This window comes from Protobothrops mucrosquamatus, unplaced genomic scaffold, assembly GCF_001527695.2.
Source record: "Protobothrops mucrosquamatus isolate PMUCROS unplaced genomic scaffold, P.Mucros_1.0 scaffold1360, whole genome shotgun sequence".
Lineage (NCBI taxonomy): Eukaryota > Metazoa > Chordata > Lepidosauria > Squamata > Viperidae > Protobothrops > Protobothrops mucrosquamatus.
Window position 1 is genome coordinate 254,368 of NW_015387552.1, and position 19,335 is coordinate 273,702.

At 58.5% G+C, this 19,335-nt stretch overlaps 1 protein-coding gene across 1 annotated transcript; it reads left to right on the forward strand.

The window, feature by feature from the left end:
* The first annotated feature begins 2,213 nt into the window (after positions 1-2,213).
* Positions 2,214-18,480, forward strand: RTKN (rhotekin). The gene is made up of 12 exons (XM_015821607.2): positions 2,214-2,324; positions 11,207-11,406; positions 12,265-12,326; positions 13,449-13,502; positions 14,480-14,597; positions 14,907-15,128; positions 15,210-15,304; positions 15,478-15,584; positions 15,769-15,894; positions 16,552-16,717; positions 17,325-17,429; positions 18,089-18,480. The coding sequence occupies exons 1-12, from the start codon at positions 2,214-2,216 to the stop codon at positions 18,478-18,480; spliced, it is 1,758 nt and encodes a 585-aa protein (XP_015677093.1).
* The last annotated feature ends 855 nt before the right edge of the window (positions 18,481-19,335 follow it).

Below are 19,335 nucleotides of genomic sequence, written 5' to 3' on the forward strand. Positions count from 1 at the left end.
TAATCAGGTTTAAAAGGAGGCGGTGCCTTCCGCTGCTCCGACAAAGGCCTGGTATTTTGCTCCTGTGCTGGGCATCCTCTCTTGGTGAGAGGAACGCCACTGGCTGGCCTTCTGCCCTTTTTTATCTGAGCCACAAAGGTGGTCTCAGCCCCTCCCCAAGTGGGCAGCACTCTTGTGAGGATAAAAAATAGTACTGGCATTGCTCCAGAGTTGATCTGGGGAGGCTGAAAAGTAATAGGCACCCTCATAAAATGGCTGTCCCGTCAACAAAGCTTCCTTAAAGGAGCAAGGTGGTCTCGGGTCCTGGGAGGACTTCTTCCCCCTCAGCTGACTGCTCTCTCTCTCTCTCTGGCCTGGGAAAATGTGCCCCTTCTGCTGGGGGGAGGGGAAATGCCAGTCGCAGGAGGGTTCCGAGAAAGAAGGATTCTGCTTCAGGCTGGCCTTTGCTTCTGGAGTGGAGCGGAACCCAAAAGAATCTCATTTGAAAAATCAGATTGGGTGCAGAAGGAGCAATGAAGCCACCCTGGAGACCTCAGTTTTGGCCATCGCGGCTCCATTTTCTCCACCAGAGACGGACCCACACGCACACCACTCAGGCTGCAGCACTGGACAGGTTCCCCACCCCACCCCTGGGAAGAATTAAACTGCTCCTGACTGGGAGGAAACCACCCAGAAAGTGGCACCTTTTTCCTCATTGCTCCCCTCTGGTGTGAGGCAGCCAGGATCAAGTTGTGGCAGGCGTTCCCCACCCAGCCCTTGGCCCAACTATTTCCCAACTGGAGGGAAGGTGCAGCCACCTTCCTTGTGCCTCCCAGAGTGTTGTGGGGGAGGCCAGCCCTTCCCTCCCAGGTGCTTCCATTCCTTGCCTGTCATCTGGGAAGGCCTGGCAGGGTTTGGGGGGAAGGGAGGTTCCCCCTTTGAAGGACTTGCCCAGCAGGATTAACCCCATTTCTGGGTCTGGACAATACATTAAACCGTTAAGGGCACATTAAGCAGTCTGGCAGACTGTTCATGCTTCACACCAGGTGGGTAGAAGAGGGTTGGAAAAGTCTGTCGCTGGGTGAACAAAGGACGGAGGGCTGATCCAAAACCCCACCGCAGCCTTGCTGGATCCCTTCCCTGCTACTTTTTTTGGTCTACTTTTGCTTCTGTTTTCAGTCCCTCTTAAGCCAACGGGCAGCCCTGTTTCTCAAGCCGCTCCTCTTGGTGTCTGGAGGCCAAAGGGGTAAAAGGGGTAAAAGAGGGGCAACCCTGGCCCTGCCTTAGTTTTCGGGTTTCCACATCACTCTTCCATTTTAAATTTAAGTTTTTAAGAGTCACAGTTGCGACTCTTAAGCCGTTATTGCTAGCAGTCGGGACATTTGTAGGAACCCTGATCCTTTGTCGCATATTTATTCTGTTGCAGCCAAGTTGGCATTTTAAAAAATCTGGAAGGCCTTCAGAAATAAGGCAGGATCCACAGCCTGCCACCCGGTGCCCTCGTCTTTGTGTGGGGAGATGGCTCAAGCGCTTGGGGCAACCAGCCAGCCGGCCCCTCCCTCAAGGCCAAAGAAGCCAGCTGCACCTCCCCTCCCCAGGCTGGCCTTGCAAGGAAGGTCAAAAGACGGGGGCCCAGAGCAGGCCAGCCTCTGCCTGCCATTTGTCAGCTGTCCGCGACAGCTCACTCACTCACACACATACACACCCGCCAGCTGCAAGTCGTTTCTGGGCAGGCGACCCGATCCTTCCCTTGCAGGCACCGCGCTCCCCCCCCCCATACGCGCACTTTGGGAGGGCCTGAAGGGGCAGCGAGCGGCCGCTGTGCTCCCAACACGCGTAACCTGCCTATCCTTTCCTTGCTCGAGCCAAGCGGTGAAGCAGAAACTTCCAACCGGCCGGGCTCGCAGGTGGTGCGAACTCAGCCACGCAGTTCCGAGGAGCAGCCCGTGGCCGCAGCCGGGGAGGGAGTCCCGCTCCGGGGCCCGAGCGGAGGGAGCCGCTCAGTTCCTGCGGCCCGGGCGCGCCGGTGGGCGGCGCCGCCTCCTGGGGCGCGGCGGGCAGGAGCCGCGACCCCGCCCAGGTGGGCCGGCGGGCGCACCCCAGACGGTCCGGGGAGGCGGGCGAGGAGCCGCCCCCAGGCACAGGCACAGTTCTCGCGGCGGCTGCGGAGGCCGGGCCGACCGACGACGGTTCCTGCCGCTCCGGTCGGCGCCAGCAGCGCCCGCGGCCGGACCATGTTCCAGCGGCAGCACCGCAGCCGGGTGACGGTGGCGCGCGGCTCCGCGCTGGAGATGGAGATCCGGCGGGGCCGCTTCCGCCTCAGCCTCCTGGGCGAGCCCGAGCAGGTAGGGCGGCGGCGGCGCGGAAGGATTGGGCCGGCCTGGCCGGGAGACGCGGGGCGCTCAAGCCGTGCGCGGAACCTGCGCGCTGGGAAGCCCTGAGCCGCTTTGCCCGGGACGGCAGCGGCAGGGCCGGGGAGAAGCCGGCAGAGGCCGCCCGCCCGGACCCACCTGTGGGGCTCCTGGGGGCGGGCCGGGAAGCGCGGTGGGCTCCGGTCGCCCCCACCTCTTTCTTCCTTTTGGAAAGGGAGCCCCGCGCCGCGTCCTCCCGAGTGTGGCGGCTTTGCCGCGCCTTTTTAAACCAGCGTCGTCAGCTGAGCGCCGCCCAGACCCGCGTGTCAGAGTGGGGGTCTCTGGGTGGAATCTGAGGCCCCTTGCAGCCCAGGCCTCCGAGGGGCCCAGCCGGCTTCAGTCCCGGGGCAGGGACTTGTTGCGTGTATACCGTAGTGGGCAGACCCTGACGACTCTCAGCTTTCCACCTAGACTGGCGTATCTGGAAGGAAGGTGACCAGGTCTTGTGTGGTGACCCCCCACCACATCTGGAAAGATGTCCAGAGCCCTGACCCAACCTGCCTCTGGCTCCCAGGGGAGCAGGGCCACAGGGACTCTTGGCAGAGGGCCAAGGAGCTGTGGCGGGGGTGTGTGTGTGTGCAGAAGGAATTGCTGCCTTTCCAGTTCTGGGGTTGGGGGGCCAGGAACAGGTGCAGCTAACACTCCCCCAGGGTGGCTGCTGAGGTTCCTAGGCCTTTGGGGCTCGCTGACCAGCAACAGGGGAAGTCACGAGGTGGCTTTGTGGGTCCCGCTGGCCTGGCCTGGCCCTCTTGGGTTTCCTTGTGCCCTTTTTTTTCTCCCTTGGTGGGCAGAATGCTGCCGGAACAGTTTCCCCAGACTTGAAGGCCCAAAGAAGCAGATTACATTGTGGTAAAACCCTGAAACCATTTTCAAAGAATCCGAGTGAGTGAGTGAGTGAGGTGTATTAAATGTGAGATTTATTTGTAGTCGTGTTCAAGTTTCTTGTACTTTTTCTCGCCTGTTGTCATCAAAGGCTAAAGCAGCTCCCTTTGGAAGCTTCTGTTGGACGCCTCTAGTAGCAGGTTGTTCACCTCTGACTGTGGGAAAACATATACACAAGCTTCCCTGATCAAGACTCCCGTCTTCTATAGAGTTAGTACATTTTTAAAAATTTGGATGCCAGGCCAAACCCCTTTCTCACCTGCCTGAATGATGGTTTCCTCCAAATCGGGTGGGGGGGAGGCGATCAGACCTTCAGTGGCCAACACGGCACCGTCTATTTTGCAGGATTAATGTAACCCAGGATGGGAGCAGAGCGACTTGAGGGTTTGCTGGGAGTATCCAAAATGTTTAGCCACGGCTCAACTGCTGCCTTGGGCTCCTGGCTACACAGATGGAGAGAAGGACATGCTGTAGTCCAGTGTGAGGCACTGGGCCACCGTGCAGCTCTCTGCAGCTGTTGGTCTCCTGGCTTGTCCCATTGGGCTTGTTGCCCTTGGGCAGAACGTCATCATGGAGGCAGTCTGGAGGGCTGCAGAATGATCCAGGGCAAGCCTAGCCTTCGCTGGCAGTACCTATGGGGCTTGGATAAAATGGGGCAGCGTCTGGATGTTGTAGGAACCAACTACGTCCACTTCTTGAGGCCCAGGGTTGGTCAGGCAGGTTCTTTGTAGATTAACAGCTAAGGAGGCCAGCATGCCCAGTTGGGACCAGTTGGTAGAATGCAGGCAGCATATCTTGGCTTGCAAAGTAGTCTGTAGACTAGAGGATTTAGCTCGCTTCTGACAGGTCAGCGTGCTTGGGATAAAACTGGATTATGCTCATGCTGGTGCCCTGCTGGTTCACGGCCTACCTGAGGAGGGGCATTGTCCCTCCTGTAGCAGGAAATGGTGCACGAGGTGCCCCAGCTGCAACTCAGACTAATAACCTGGTCTGCATCTTTTCTGACTGCCTGCAAAAGATAACGTGAGAGCCTCAATGGCCCAGTGCCACTTTGGGCACGGAGGCCAAAATCTATGGCTGATCCCATGGCAACTGGCGTATGGAAGATCGAACTTGGGTCAAGAGTAAATGGCATGAATTAATGGATGAAAGAAAGACAAATCCTTTGGTTGTCTGTTGGTAGAACTGAGAGAAAGAGGATCAGCGCAATAGATCTGAAGGGGGGGGCAGGGGGGGCTGATCGTGGTGAGTGGAGTTGAAGGGAAGGGCTAAAAAGTATGAATGAGTAAATCATTGTTACAGCAATGTGTGAACATAAGAATCTGTATGTTGGCGAGACTTGCATTTAAGGAAACTGCTGGGAGGAGTTGGGGAGAAATTTCAGGGGAAAAAAATACATTATACAAGGTAACCTAAGTGGATGGATATGAAGGAAAATGAGAAAAAAAAGCCACTGGGCCGTGAGAGGTCTAAAATGAATAAAAATAGGGAGTTCCTGCTTAGAAAATTCTCTGTTTAAGCCAACCTCTGTATGTACATATGGCGAAGGGTCAATAGAAACAAAAAAACCCTATTTGATTCATTTATGCTGAAGATCTCCCTAGAAATTGAAAAATGGAAATTGAAAGTGGACACACACACCCCTAGATAGTAAATTATGTTGCAGAGCAAAACAGGAGGGTGGGGATTTGTGCTAACAGAAGGGGTGGAAAGAAGGCTTGGTGGAACAAAGTGAGAGGCTAAGAAAAATTCACAAAAGAAAATAATTTCTGCACGCATTGAGGATCAGCGAAACATTTAGAAATATCCATACAGAGAATTACAGATAATTGCAAGAAAATGAGGTCAGAAGAGCAAGGAACACTTAAAAGAGTGGAGAAAATGCAGAGCAGTTTTGGTGAACAGAAGGGGCAGTTTTGGAAATGGGTGAAGCAGCCGAATGAGGAATTTTCAGCAGAGAAAACGGGATTAAAAATAAATGAAGTGATCCGGGGTGAAACCGAAGTGAGGGAATTCTCAAAGAAGTCTAGCTGAGTAGTGCAGGGAAAAGATGATGGTTGTGGGTGGAGTGGAAATGGCAAATGCTGAATGTATATCAGAAAAAAACAACAAACGGGAAGTCATAAGTTCTTGAAAAACAGCGAGAGCGCAGGTAACTGGCGAATGTTAAAATATGGATAGGGTTTCCTTGGGGGGGGGGTTTGCTGTTCCCAGGGGAAGGGAACCAAAAAAATGCACAGGAATATAACAAGGATCCTGCTAAGCTCCAGAAGGGCTTGAGAGGGAAGGCTCCCAAGATGCATCTTCTTCTTGTGCCATATCTGTTATTGGCGATCATGTTGGCGTTCCTGTTTTTATCAGCAGCCATACAAAAAAGTGCTGCTGAGTTTTGTCCAAACCAGTCCCTTAGATTTTGAAGCCACGATGTTCTTCTTCTGCCTGGACCTCGTTTGCCTTCAATCTTTCCCTGCAGGATTAAACGGAGTATGCCGTATTTTTCTGGGTGTCGCATCACATGTCCGAAATATTCTAACTTTCGTTTTTTAATTGTTTTGATGATTTCCCTCGGCTTTCCCAGGCGGCTTATCGCCTCCTCATTTCTGATCTTGTCAACCCAGCTTATACTTAACGGCTGCCTATAAATCCACATTTCAAATGCTTCTAGTCTCTTCAGGTGGCCTTCTGTCAGAGACCAACTCTCTACTCCATGGAGCAGGATAGAAAAAATATGGCATCTGACAAGCCTGATTTTCAGTCTTAGGCTTCTGTCGTGACTGCAGAAGACCTTTTTCATTTTGAAGAATGCTGTTCGAGCTTTCTCTATGCTAGTCTTTACTTCAGCAGTCATGTCCCAATCCCAAGATGCATGGCCCAGCCCAAACCTCTTCTAGCAGGCAATAATAGTGTTGGAAAGGGACCCTGTAGAGCAGTGTTTCTCAACCTTGACAATTTTAAGGCATGTGGACTTCAACTCCCAGAATTCCACAGCCAGCGTTGCTGGCTGTGGAATTCTGGGAGTTGAAGTCCACATGCCTTAAAATTGTCAAGGTTGAGAAACACTGCTGTAGAGGGCATGCATGGAAGGACAGGGAGCTGGATCCCACGGGAGAGTCTCCGCAGGCCCCGGAGGAAAGTGGGGTGGCCAGCCCTGTGGGGCAAATCCCTGGGGAAGGGCTGCCTCTTCCCTTGTGGATGGCAAGCTAAGCAAAGAAGAGAAAGCAACGGGGGGAGGGGAATAAATGGGCAGTTTTCTCACTCTGGATCTGGAGTCCCTTAAGGGACCGTGGTGGACCACTCAGGTGACTCAGACGTGGGCAGTGAATTGGACAACAATACAAAATCATTCCTGACGGTCAAAAGCCAAGAATGACTGAAATGCTCCACCCGGTCAGCCACACATGTGGCAGATGCGGCTCAAATTCAGGCAAAGCCAGGAGGGGACAAAACTGCTCAGATCTGAGCTTCCTCCCGTTCGCCAGGGCCAGAGGAAGGCGCTGGGGCACCAGCCTTTCCCGCCCCCCCCCCATGAAAAAAGCAGATTCCAGGCTGTGCAGCTGTAGGAAAGAAACTGAGGACTAACACTGCAGCCCCATTGCACGGATCCTTCCATCTGTATTGGGGGTGGGCTGAGGGGATGCTCTTTGAAGCAGAATTCATAGCCATAGAGGTGGAAAAATGCAAGCAGGGCCACCAGAAGGAAATGGGGGGGGAACACCTTCTGACCTCTGTGAGGAGGGGTTCAAGTGTTCGGGACTGTCTAGAGCAGGGGTCCTCAACCTTGGCCACTTTAAGACTTGTGGACTTCAATTCCCAGAATTCCTCAGCCAGCAAAGCTTCTGGGAATTGAAGTCCACAAGTCTTAAAGTGGCCAAGGTTGAGGACCCCTGCTCTAGAGGTTGGGGGGGGATGATCAAGGCAACTACATGACCCACCTTTATCTCCCCTTCTTCAAACTGTGGGGCTGCCCCAGGCCTCCTTCAAGGCAATTGGAACAGGCAGAGGGGAGCCTGTGGGGCAGATCGCTAATCTGGGGAAATCACGGCCACTAGATGGGGGCTGCTGGCCATTAACTCAGATCATATTAGTTAAATTAACTGAAGACTGATCTCCACGGACCACGTTGGGGGCCTCAGGGGTACCTCCAGCTGTGGAGTCCATGCTCAGATCTCTCCTACCCCCCCTTCCCAACATCTGCTCAGCCCTAGGAGAAGGGAAAAGCCTGGGCCGGGCCTGCAGGGTGGTCTCGTCAAGAGAAACATCCCCCCCCCAATCATCTCACTCTTCTGTCCAGGGCACATTTTTCCACACCGCCTCACAGAGGATGGCACCCCAGGAAGAGCCCCCTGAAGAGGTGGTTGGTGCCAGAGGAGGTGGCACAGCCCCCCCTGGCATCTGTCTGGTGGGGGGGGTCAGCTTCTCAGCCCATTGGGGGACATTGGCCGCCCTCTGGTGGCCGAGGGCTGGCACTGCCTTGGGGGCTTCTGGCTGGGGCTTGGACCTCAGAGAACAGAGAAGCTTCTGGGCTGGAGCTGGGATGGGGCTGGGGCCGGTGGGCAGAGCGGGCTGGTCCCCTCCCCTGCCGAGAGTGCTGGGGGCCTGGGGCAAGGGGCTGCCCACCCGCCTGCTTCCTTCCATCGCAGGGTGGGCGGGCAGGAGGGACGCGTCTAAAGGGGAGGCGAGGCTGCTGGAGCCGCCAGCTTGGAGGGGCGGCCCTTGTAAGATGAGCTGGAACAGGAAGGCTGGCGGGGGGGTGGGGGTGGGGGTGGAAGCCAGGCAGATTTCCTGTGCATGGAGCGCCTGCGACCCAGGAAGGAAGGGCAGGGGGACCTGGGCAAGGCGGCCGTAGTCGCACAGGAGGTAAGGGCTGGGGAGGGCCAAGGGGGCAGAGATGCCACTGCTCCACTCTCGGTTTGGGAGAGAGGAGGAGAGTTCCCAGGCCGGGCAGCAGGGGGCGACAGCATCCGCCTGACGGGGCACCCCAAAGCCCCTCCATCTAAACTGGCCCTTCTGGGGAGCCGTGCCTGGCTGGCAGTGGGACCCCCCCCCCCCGGCTGGCAGAGGGTGGTGGCGCTGCAGAGCCTGGAGGCAGATAGGGAGGGCTGTGTCCTGCCTGGCAGCCGGGTGCAGCCTCTGGGCCCCCCAGCCCTGCCCTTTCAGGCACAGTGGCTGCTTGTTCTCAGGGTGGGCGTTGGAGCTGCTGGGCTGGCACGAAAGAAAGGGCCTATTCTTTCCACAGCTGGCCCAGGGGAGCGGCATCTGCTGACGGAGGGGCCGGAGCGCTGAGCCCGCTGCCCTTCCCCCCCCTCCACCTTGCCTCCAAAGCAGCCTGAGAGCGTGCTGCGGTCGAGCTCCATGGGAAGCCCAGTTTGGGGGTACTTGCTCTGAAGCCACACCTCCAGGTGGGCTTCGGGGGCCGAACGGGGGGCCTGGGGTGATGCAGGACAAGCTGCACATCCTGGAGGACCTGAACATGCTCTACATCCGGCAGATCGCCCTCAGCCTGGAGGTACTGTGTCCGGGGCATCCGGGCTGCTCTGCTACTGGACGTTGTTGCTTTCAGAGGGGGGGGGAATGTTTGTGGGTGTGGGTCAGCATGTGGGTGTGTGTAGGTGTGTGTATCTCCATTTATACGGTCGCCCATTTCACCAGTGTGGCTCGGGGGGGGGAAGGGCTGTGTCTTGGCCCCGAAGGGCCAGAGAGAAGCCCTCCTGGGGACGCTCCTGTTCCTCGGGAGGGGCTGCAAACTGGGGGGGGGGCGCTCAGTCTAACGGGAGCGCAGGGACTCTGCAGGTGCGTCCCCCGGTTTGGGTGTCAACCGTATGGCTGCCTTCCAGGATACACTTTTGACTCCCCTGGGTCTTAGTGGGGTCCCCTGGCGACCCCCCCCCAAGAGTAGCAGCGCTGTTCTCATCCCGCAGCCTCTTGGTGACCTCCCACAGGGGCCCTTTTCCTTTGCCCTCCGGCTGGTCCCTCCACACGGGGCGTGGGGAGTCCTTTAGAGGCAGAGAGAGGCTGGGGGGGGGGCTCCCTGGTCTGGGGCTCTGTAGCCAGGGCTGCCATGCGCTTTGCCTGTGCCTCCCTTGGTGACCTTGCTGCATCTTGTGAGCTCCACCTGTTGGCTCTCCTCCTCCTCCTCCTCCTCCTCCTCCTCCTCCTCCTCCTCCTCCCGTTAACCTGTCAGTGGCCAAGCAGGCTTGGTGGGCCCTGCCCAGCTCCCTCTTGCCGTGGGCCCTTCAGGGGCTGGAGCCCCAGAACTCGGCGTGTTTCTGCTCAGCTGCCCAAGAGAGGGGTGGTGGTGGGTTGGCAGGATTGGCAAGAGGTGCCACCTCTTGCTTTGGCTTCCTCTCCTGGATCTTGGAATGGGACGATGCTGGTCAGAAAACACCTTGCCTGGGACCCCCAAAAGGGCATCAAGTGGCTCCACAGAGTTTGGGGGGGTGGCCCCATTGTGGCTGCAGATGCATGGATATTTGCTGCTTGCAGCTGCCCAGTATTAAGACAGCCCCCCTGGCCGAGCCAGGGAAGGACCCCAGAGCCTTGGGTGACTGCTGTCTCTCAAGACTGCCAGGCAGACCACTGTCTACTGGGGGGGCAGGGGGCCCCTTCAACCTGGACCTCTGTCTTCCTGAGACTGGCAAAGCAAGAAGCTGAGAAGGCCTCCCCCCCCCTGCTCTCTCTTTGTCCAGGGAAGAGGTTGAGGGCCCTGGCAGGAGAGGGGGGGATCTGGTTTGGGGGGCAAATGAAAACAGATACGCTGAGGGGAAATGGAGAGGGTGCCCTGCTGGGGTCCCCCTCCAAGAGGGGCGCAGCGGGTGGCATGGGAGCAGAAACGCCTCTGAGACTCACTCTTGTGCCTTGGCACTGAATGGCTGTGGTGACCCCTCCCCATTTGCCTTCTCAGCCTCACGCGCAGGGGCCCTCTCCGCATGGGGGTCCCCCTCGCTGCTCCGGAGAGGAGGCAGGCCCGCGGCGAGGGCGCTGGGCTTTGGGCGGGGGTCCCTCCGCAACTCTCTCTGCCCCGCGGGGCGTTGCGGCCCCCGCAGATTCCAGCCGGCCTATTTTTAGGCAGCGGTGATGTCACAGCTCCCCCCGCAGACCCTGCCCAGGCGCCCCCGCCCCTCCGGCGCAGCTGCCGCCAGCAGGAGGACCTCGCCGCAGCGGAGCGAACGGGGCGGAGGCGGCCCCGGGCTATGAGCCGGCGGCATGGAGAACGGGAAGCCGGCCAGGGTGAGCTCGGAGCTGGAGGAGGAGGAAGAAGAGGCTGCCGGAACAGCCAGCGCTGTCTCGGGGGCGGCCGAGCACATTCCGAGGAGGGGGGCGACCTCCCTAGGTCCCAATTAAGGCGCTGATGGATGGAGACGGGGGGGGGGAGCAGAGAGGGTCAGAAGCCATCCTGCTCTCCTCCCCCCTCCCCTCGCAGCATTGCAGGCCCCAGTGGGGGGGGGGTGAGCCTCTCCGGGCTGCAGCTGCTGCAAAAGCTGAGAATGAGAGTGCGAGGGGGGGGGCTGGGAGCCCTTGCGGGGGGGGCAGTCTGAGGGCCTTCTTGCCCGGCTCCTATCCAGGGCCAGATGGGGGAGGATATTCACCTGAGAGGGTCCGCTGTGAGCTTCTCCCCCATTTAGAGCAGTGACCATCCTGATAATATTGTTTTTTGGGGGGGGCATCGGGTCCCTGCCCCCCCTGCAGTGAAATGCCTCCTTTCAGAGCAAAGCTGTGTTTCCATGAGTGGGAGGAAAACAAGAGCGGGCGGGGGCGACGGGGGACGGTGCCCTCCAGATGTGTGGCAACTGTTACGGTTCTGGTGCAGCCGTCTCTGCTCTTCCTGAAACACCCCTGCAAGTGGATCAGTGAGGAGGCTCCCCCCCCCGCCTGCCTCCTCCAGAGCCCCCCTTGCCCCCGACCCCTTCAGCTGAGTCCCCTCCCTCCCCCCCCAGGGCACAGACCTCCAGAAGAAGATCGACCACGAGGTCCGCATGCGGGACGGCGCCTGCAAGCTGCTGGCGGCGTGCACTCAGCGGCCGCAGGCGCTGGAGGTGACCAAGAGCCTGCTGGTCTGCAACAGCCGCATCCTGGCCTACATGGCGGAGCTGCAGCGCATGAAGGAGGCGCAGGTGATGCAGCACATGGCCCGGCGGTGAGTTGGCCCCGGCGGGGCAGCGGAGGGGCCGGCTGGAAGCCTGGCGGGGTGGGCGTGCAGAGAGACGCGGGCGGAGGGCCCGCAAGGTCTGGCCGCGGAAGCAGAGATTTGGGCGTCCTGGACCCCCCCCCCTCCCCGCCAGTTCCTCTTGCCATGGACACCTGCCCAGGCTCCCTCCGCCCCGGGTCCCCTTCCCCTCCCCTCCCCTCCCTGCTCCTACGCCTTCCCCCCTTCCCGTTCCTCCCACGGGGGGGGGGGCTGGGAGCCAGTCGAGGATCTTTGGGGCTGCCTCACCCTGGGAAGGAGCAGCAGGAGCAGCGGGGAATGTGGGGAGGGAGGCAAGGAAAGCTTCAGGGTTTGAGACCTCCCTTCCACCACACCACACAGGCCTGCTCTGAGCGCTCTGCCCCTCCTTGGGTTGCATTCAGGTGAAAACTTGTTAGGGACCCCCAGCTCACGCTAGCCGCCCACCCCACCCCCCAGCAAACCTGCTTCACTCCGTTCATGCTTGATTTTCTCAGTTGCTAATAAGAAATATTGTTTTTCTGGTGACTGCCAGAGTCATACCTTCTATGCTTGTATTGGGGCGTTGTAGTAATTGTAATTGTTTTAATAATACTTCATATCTCTCTCTCTCTCTCTCTCTCTCTCTCTCTCTCTCTCTCTCTCTCTCTCTCTCTCTCTCTCTCATCTATCTATCTATCATCTATCTAATCTATCTATCATCTATCTATCATTTATCTATCATTTATCTACTATCTATCTATCTAATCTATCTATCTAATCTATCTATCTATCTATCTATCTATCTATCTAATCTAATCTAATCTATCTACATCCTGCCCAACAACTTAGTCCTTCCGAGGCTGGACCCACAGACAGTCGCTTACCCTGCAGGGGCCGAATCTGTGTCTCAGGTAAGGAGGGGCTGGTCCTGGCTGGGCTGGGCTCCCCCCACATAGGCCTGCCCCTCAGTGGGCAAGAAGAGGAACGGGAAGGAGGGTCTCGTCCCCGTCGAGGGCTCCTCAATGGGACGTTTATTTTGCTGCACATACAGACCTTCCCAGCCTCAGCTAAGATATTAGTTGAGAGAATAGAGCAAGTCTTTTTTTAATTCACGCTTTATGGTTTGAAAGAGGAACCTAGCAATCAAATGATACTAGTAGTATCATTAGTATTAATATTCGCTTATCAGGAAAGTTTTGCTAGAAATAATAGAAGAATCATGCTGAAAGAAGACATCCAGGACTTCTGCACCCCAAGGCTGCCCTCCCGGCTTCACCTGATCTGGGCTAAAGAAACGGAGCCTGGGAAGGGAGGCGGGAGAAGCTTCAACTTCTGCCAGGGAAGGCGGCTCCTGCCAGTGCTGCCTCCCCTTTTCCGGCAGGTGCAAACTGCAGAAGGGCCCATTCAGACACGGCATGAAACTGGCACGGCTGCCCTGGCATTTTTGTAACTGTCTTCCAGTCAAGGGATGGTACTGGAGTTTTTGCCAGCAGAGATGTTGATTTTTGCCCAGTTAATCCTGCCTTTCCGTTCCGGCTCCATCTCGCCCAGCCAGGCTCAGCCTTCGGTCCCTTGGACCTTTGGGGCCAGGGAGGGGGCGGATGAGGCTCCCCCAAGCCCAAAGGGCAACCTGTGCACAGCCGGGACTGGTGTGGGGCAGCATCCCCTGTTTTGAAGAGGGCCTCGACCTGCAGCGGGGATCCCTGGCGGCTAACCACGACCCGCCCAGCTTCTGTTCAGGAGGGATCCACTTCCCGACTTGCTCTCTGCGAAGTGCAGAGATCACTTGGAGGGGGCTGAGCTCAGCACGTCCTCAGCCGTCCAGCAGGAGGGGACCGGGAGAGAAACCTTTCCCCCAAAGAGGGGAGGCCTCCGCATGAGCGGGCACCGTCCTCCACTCAGTTCCCTCCACCTTGGTTTAAAGAAGGGGGGGGCGAAGATTTGTGATCGTAAACGAGCCAACCGTTGGTGGCCTTGCTGCTGTGTGTGGTCATTGAGATTTGTGGCCTGCCACTCTCTTTCCTTTTTTCCAGATCTGCGGATCCCCCTGATGTGGAAGGACACGGAATATTTCAAGAACAAGGGGGGTAGGTTCCCTGGCTGGTGCTCCCCACATTGTCTGTCTCCCCCTCCCTTCCGTTTGTTTCTCACGTACAGACTTCACTCCAGGGCATTATGGATCCGCAAGCTTAGAACAAGCTTGTGTACCGGAGACCCTTTGGCGAAAGTCAGGATGCCCGAATTTGGCCAATGCTTGTAATGCCACAGACGCACGGCTGACCTCGTCTCCCCGCTGCCTTTGGTGTCCTTTGCACCTCGTTTTAAATAAAAAATGGTGCATAGAAATGATCCTGGCCCTTCCCAGCCAGGGTCCCTTCAGATGTTCAGAAGGCAGCTTTTTCCACGTGTGTGTGTGTGTCTCCTCCTCCTGAAGAGCTCAGTACCATTGTGGGTCCCATTGCTGAGGGAGATTCACCTGCAGGGCCCCGGGAATCGGGCTTTTCCCCGATGGCCCCCCCCTCCATGGCTGGGACAGCTGCTTCCTGGCTGGATTTTTGCAGGGTTGAGAAAACATGGCTGTTGGAGAGCCTGTGTTTGTGCATGTTAGTGTGTTACTTCAGCCACCTGGTGGTTGGTGCTGTTAGTTCTGCTTTGGCTGCTTTTGCTTTTCATGCATTCTCGTTTCCTCCTGATTGCCACTCAGTCAGTTTGGAATGGAGCTGGGGAGGAGGGGAGGGGTGGGTACAGCCTGGGAGAAAGAAATGACGTCTGCCAATTAAGACAGGCCAGCCTGAGGCAAAGGGCGATGCCAAGCTCTGTCCCGGGACTCGGCGTCAAAACAGCTTCTACTCCCTTGGCTGAGCCCAGGGATCTGCAGGTCCCGGCCAGTCCCTCGCCCTTTGGAAGAGGCTTCTCTGCAACTTCCAGCGCCTGGGGATCCACCGTGGAAGAGGCTGATCAAGCGTGTCTGTCTGTGGGTGTGGGTGGGTGCGCCACAATGGCCTTGGAGCTGTGGGGATTGTAGCGGGGGGGCCTAAATGCCCGGCTTTGCCCCTTTCCCCAGACCTGCATCGCTGCGCGGTGTTCTGCCTGCTGCAGATTGGCACGGAAATCTACGACACGGAGATGGTGCTGGCGGACCGGACGCTGGCCGACCTCTGCTTTGAGAACGCCGTGCTCTTGTGAGCCTCGCCGGACACTCTGCAATCCGGCCCCCACCCAGGCAGGGGAGGGGAGGAGGGGGCCCCATCTCACTCATTCCATCTCGGGTGGAATTGGGCCTTTTGGGGCCTAGTGGGAATGGCGGTTGGTGCCCCTGGGAGGGGTCAGGAGGAAACCTCGAGGCCTGTGGAAGGTGGGTGCTCACTGGCCGGGCCTGAGCCCAGAGGTTGGCCCTGGGACCCTGCCTTGGAGCTCCTGGCCGGCCAGCCGGGATCCTGGTGGTGCTCAGAGCCGGCATGGGGGGGCTCCTCCTCTCTCTCTCTCCCCAGCACCGAGGCCGGTCCAGACTTTGAGCTGAAAATTGAGCTCTACAGCGCCGCCCTGGAGGGGGACTCTGCCCTGGGTGCCACCCCCAAGAAGCTGGCCAGCCGCCTGAGCAGCTCCCTGGGGCGGTCCTCGGGGAAGCAGATGCGGGCTGCCCTGGATGGGAGCGGCCCGGGCAGCAACGGGGGGTGCAGTCCACTGATGCTGCCCCCGGCTGCCAGCACAACGTGAGTACCCTTCCCACCTACCGGGGGGAGCCTGCAACCCCCACCCACTGCCTCACCAGCAGGATGCCCGTTCTTTTCCAGGGGGCCCAAATACCAACTGCTGGCCTGTGCCCACCTTGGCCTGGCGCACGTCCAGGACGCCTTTCGCACCCATGACCTCCTTGTCACTGGCAACGGTAGGCACAGAAGATGGCTGTGGGCATCCCTCACCCCTGCAGTCGGGGCCCTCCCAGAGCGGTTGGGGGTCTTGGGGGAGGGCTGACGAGTTCTTCGTGTGCTTGAGCCAGCGACCGGAGACATTTTACTGAACCCCCGATTTTGCCCCGGCTGACGCCCCCTTCTCTCCCAGAGGAGAACTCCTTCTGGCTGCCCCTGTATGGCAGCCTCTGCTGCCGCCTGGTGGCCCAGCCCAGCTGCATGGTGGAGCAGGTGATGGCCGGCTTCCTGAAAGTGCAGGTAAGGGCTTCACCTGCGGAAGGAGGGAGGGAGGCCTGGCTGTTGGGAGCCTGGGATGTGCAGCGCCCCTCTCGACACCCGGGCTGACTGGGTGCTGAGACGGGTGCCTCCTGCAGCCGGGGGAGGGGCTTTAACCCCCAGAGAAGGAGGAGGGGTCTGAGGCACTCACCACCTGTCTGTGCAGCAGGGGGAGCAGCTGGACTGGCCGAGGCTCTTCTGCGTCTTGCGTGGCACCAACCTTCTCTGCTACCGGCGCCCTCAGGATGCCGAGGCCCAGGAAAAGGCTGCCTTCACCATTGCCATCAACAAGGTACCCCTGGGGCACTGGGGCTCCCTGGCACACAGGCAGGCCCAGCACCACGTCCTTGCCAGCTGCTCTGGGCTCCTCTGCCTCCTTTGCAGACGGCCGCTCGTGGGCACACGGGTACACACGCAAAAAAGCACACGGGCCAAAAGGCAACTCTGGCTCTTTGCTGTCCACTGTCCGTGTGAGTCAGCTGAGCAAATCTTCCCAGACTGCCCTCCCTCGCCCGCCCCCATGACACCTCTTAGCGGGTGGGCTGGGACCCTCCCTTGCCAGGGTGCAGATAATAAGATAAGATAACCTTTATTGTCATTTTTTACTGTGGGCACACTGGTACACAAAAATGAAACTCTGTTGCCTGCTCTCAAATATATGCTCACATATAAACATGCTACATACTGTACATATGTATGCATATACGTATAGTGGAATATGTCCTCGCTCTTAAGCTCACCCTTTCAGAAATCCCTCCCGAAGCCTTAAACACTTCTGGGCTTCCCTCCATTACTTCATTACTGGCAGAAGGGAAGGCTCCGTTTCCCATTGCTCGGGGAAGTTGGAGGGGAGACTCTCTGGGCCCCCTTCCTGCCTCTGTCCCAGTCCAAGGCACCCAGCATCTGGCCCCACAGCCTCGATGACCTCCGGGCCTCTTTCCCTGGGCAGGAGACGCGCATCCGGGCCAGTGAGAAGAGCCCCAGGGGCCCCGTCCGCTGCATGTCGGTCACCAACCACTATGGAGGCGAGGAAGTGACCCACATGCTGCAGGCCGAGTCTCCCGCGGAGGCCCAGCGCTGGATGGAGGTCTTCTGGCAGCACTTCTACGACATGAGTGAGTGGAGGAGAGGCAGCAGCAGGGGGGCCTTGGGGCCCAGGGGAGGGGGGTAAAAAGAATGTCAATGCTGCAAATACTGTATATTCTTGCTTTGACAATGTGCAGAACTGTCTGGTATTTTTATAGTTAAACCAGGCAACAGGGAAAAGGGAGGAGAATAAGGATAGCCCGGGAAAAAGAACCGGAAGTAAATCACATCTTCCAAGTTGATTGGAAGATGTGAACCATGACCCCAAAATAAGGGGGGGGGGGAAATGCTTAGAATGTATATGCGTAACAAGCCAGACCTAAGCATTTCCACCATGCTGTACTGAAATATGCCTGAAAGTCCTTTTAAGTGTTTCGTTAATCAGACACATGACAAAGAACAGGCCTCCCTGGACACAGCCCTGACTCGTTTGTTGCGGGCGGGCAGCCGTCTGAAGACACAAGAGGGCTGGGTGTCTGGGGGGGGCACAACTTTGCTTCTGAGCTGGATCTGGGGCACTTCCCACTGCAGCCAAGAACACTGGGGGGCCTCCAAGACCAGCCTTCCTTTGATGCCACAGGACTCCCAAGCAGGTGACCTTGGGGAGCCCCCCCTTTACGCCTCTGTACCCCCCAGGCCAGTGGAAGCACTGCTGCGATGAAGTGATGACGGTGGAGATGCCGTCTCCACGCCGCCCTCCACTGCTGCTGCCCAAGCAGGGATCCCTGTACCACGAGATGGGTGAGGTGGACAGGGCTGGCATCCCTGAGGCAGAAGGGTGGGCTGGGGGGGTCCGCCAAGTCACACCTGCCTCCTGAATCTGGAGGGGACGGTCTCTGTCCTTTCTGCCCCCTTTTCCAGCTGCATGTCTCTCGAGTCTCTCTTGCCCCCCATCCAGTGTCTGTGCCTGTAACTCTCTGCTCTCCTCCTGCTCTCCTCTCTCTGCATGTCCCTCTCTGGCCTCCTCCTGTCTGTCCGTCCTTCCCCAGCTCTCCCTGGCGCTGGGGGGCCACCCTCCAACTGCGAGGGGCTTCTGTTGCAGGACAACGCTGTCTCTGCAGAGATTCGGGCACTTCTGTCCAACTATTACAGTGACAGGTGAAGTAACTGCACCCAGCGGAAGGGCCCCGGCAGGGCTGTGCCAACAGCCCCCAGCCGCAGGGCAGAGGGCTGCTATGCCATGGAAACCTCGGGGAGGCTGGGGGGGGGAGGAGTAGACAGAAGGAGTGGATGTGTGGCTAAATGCCCTCCGGACCCTCCAACTGACCGGAAGGCTGTTTTCCCGAGTGCTTTTGTGCAGAAAGTCAGCTCTCCCGGGGGGTGGGGGGTTGTCTCTTCAGGTACCGGAAGAGAGCTCTGCCCAGGGCGCCTCTAACGGAGCCCCCTCCCCTTTCCTGCAGCTATTGAGCCGGCCGATGACATCGAGGCAGTGACCGAGATCCTGGCCCGGCGGGTGTCCAACCTGGGCGAGCCCGTGTGGCTCTCTCTCTTCGAGGACTCCTCACCCGGCATCGCTTCCAACAGCAGCCACGGATGCTCCAGCACTGACCCGTGCCCCCCGCAGCTCCCCTGGGGCCGTCCTCGCACTTTCTCGCTGGATGCCAAGCTCAGCAGGCTGAAGGGGCGTGCAGGACGCCCACCACCTTCCCCTTTGCCCAAGGCCCCTGGCCCTTCCTGCTCCAGCTCGGGGTCCTCCAGCAGCTGCAGCTCATCTCCGGACTCGGAGCGGACCCTGCAGACCCCCACCCGGCCCTGGTTTGACCCTCGCTTGTGGCTGCAGTCCCAGGTCTGAGGCTGCCGAGAGGTGAGGGTCTGCATTGTGCAGGGGCTTCGTGTCGCAGAGACTAACTGGCCTAGGCCGCACATCCCGTCACTGCCCCCAGTGAGGGGCCGACCTGGCTAGAGAAGCAGCTGGCCACGGAGGGTGGGGCAAGGCCTCCTGCCAGACGCCTCCGTTTTCAGGAGAAAAGCACCTTGCTTTCCCTCGTAAGAAACTGGAATACTTGCTGTTGAAACAGAAGAGAGGCCCAGCGCTTTCCTCGCCAGGGACAGAGTGTCCCCATTTGCCTTCAGCCGGGCCTCTTCCTGCCCCCCCCCCAGCTGCAGGGATTTGCCTGGAGGAGGAAGCGAGGTGGGCAGCCCTTCCCCCCAAACTGGTCTGTGTGGAGGCCAGCGACCTCCCTCCCTCCCTCCCTTCCTGTGAATATGCATTAAAGAGTATTGACTTGTGGTGCAGGCTTTGTCTGTGGGAGGGGGCTGGCACAGCCCTGGCGTGGGGAAGGCTCTGGCATCTGGCTCCAGCACTGGGAAGTGGGGGGGAGGTAGGAGGTTACAGCCACACTATGCAAGACACACATCTCGGGGTCCAATCTGCCCCTGAAGGCCTCCTGCGGATCTGCGACCCGACAGGACCTTCCATAAACCAGGATCTTCCGTTAAGCCAAAAAGTGGTTTATTTGCTCAGACATTGCGCGTTTATGTGATCACAGTCCCGGTAGCAGACGGACCCGGGTTCAGCCGTGTGAACGTACAGTGAGCCAGCCCGCTGCTCTGGTCTGGCTGCAGGTGGGCAGGCAGGTGCAGGTGGGGGCCGCCCTCAGGCACCTTCTCCAAGCAGGGACCCCCGGCTCTGCTGAGCGGGCAGAAG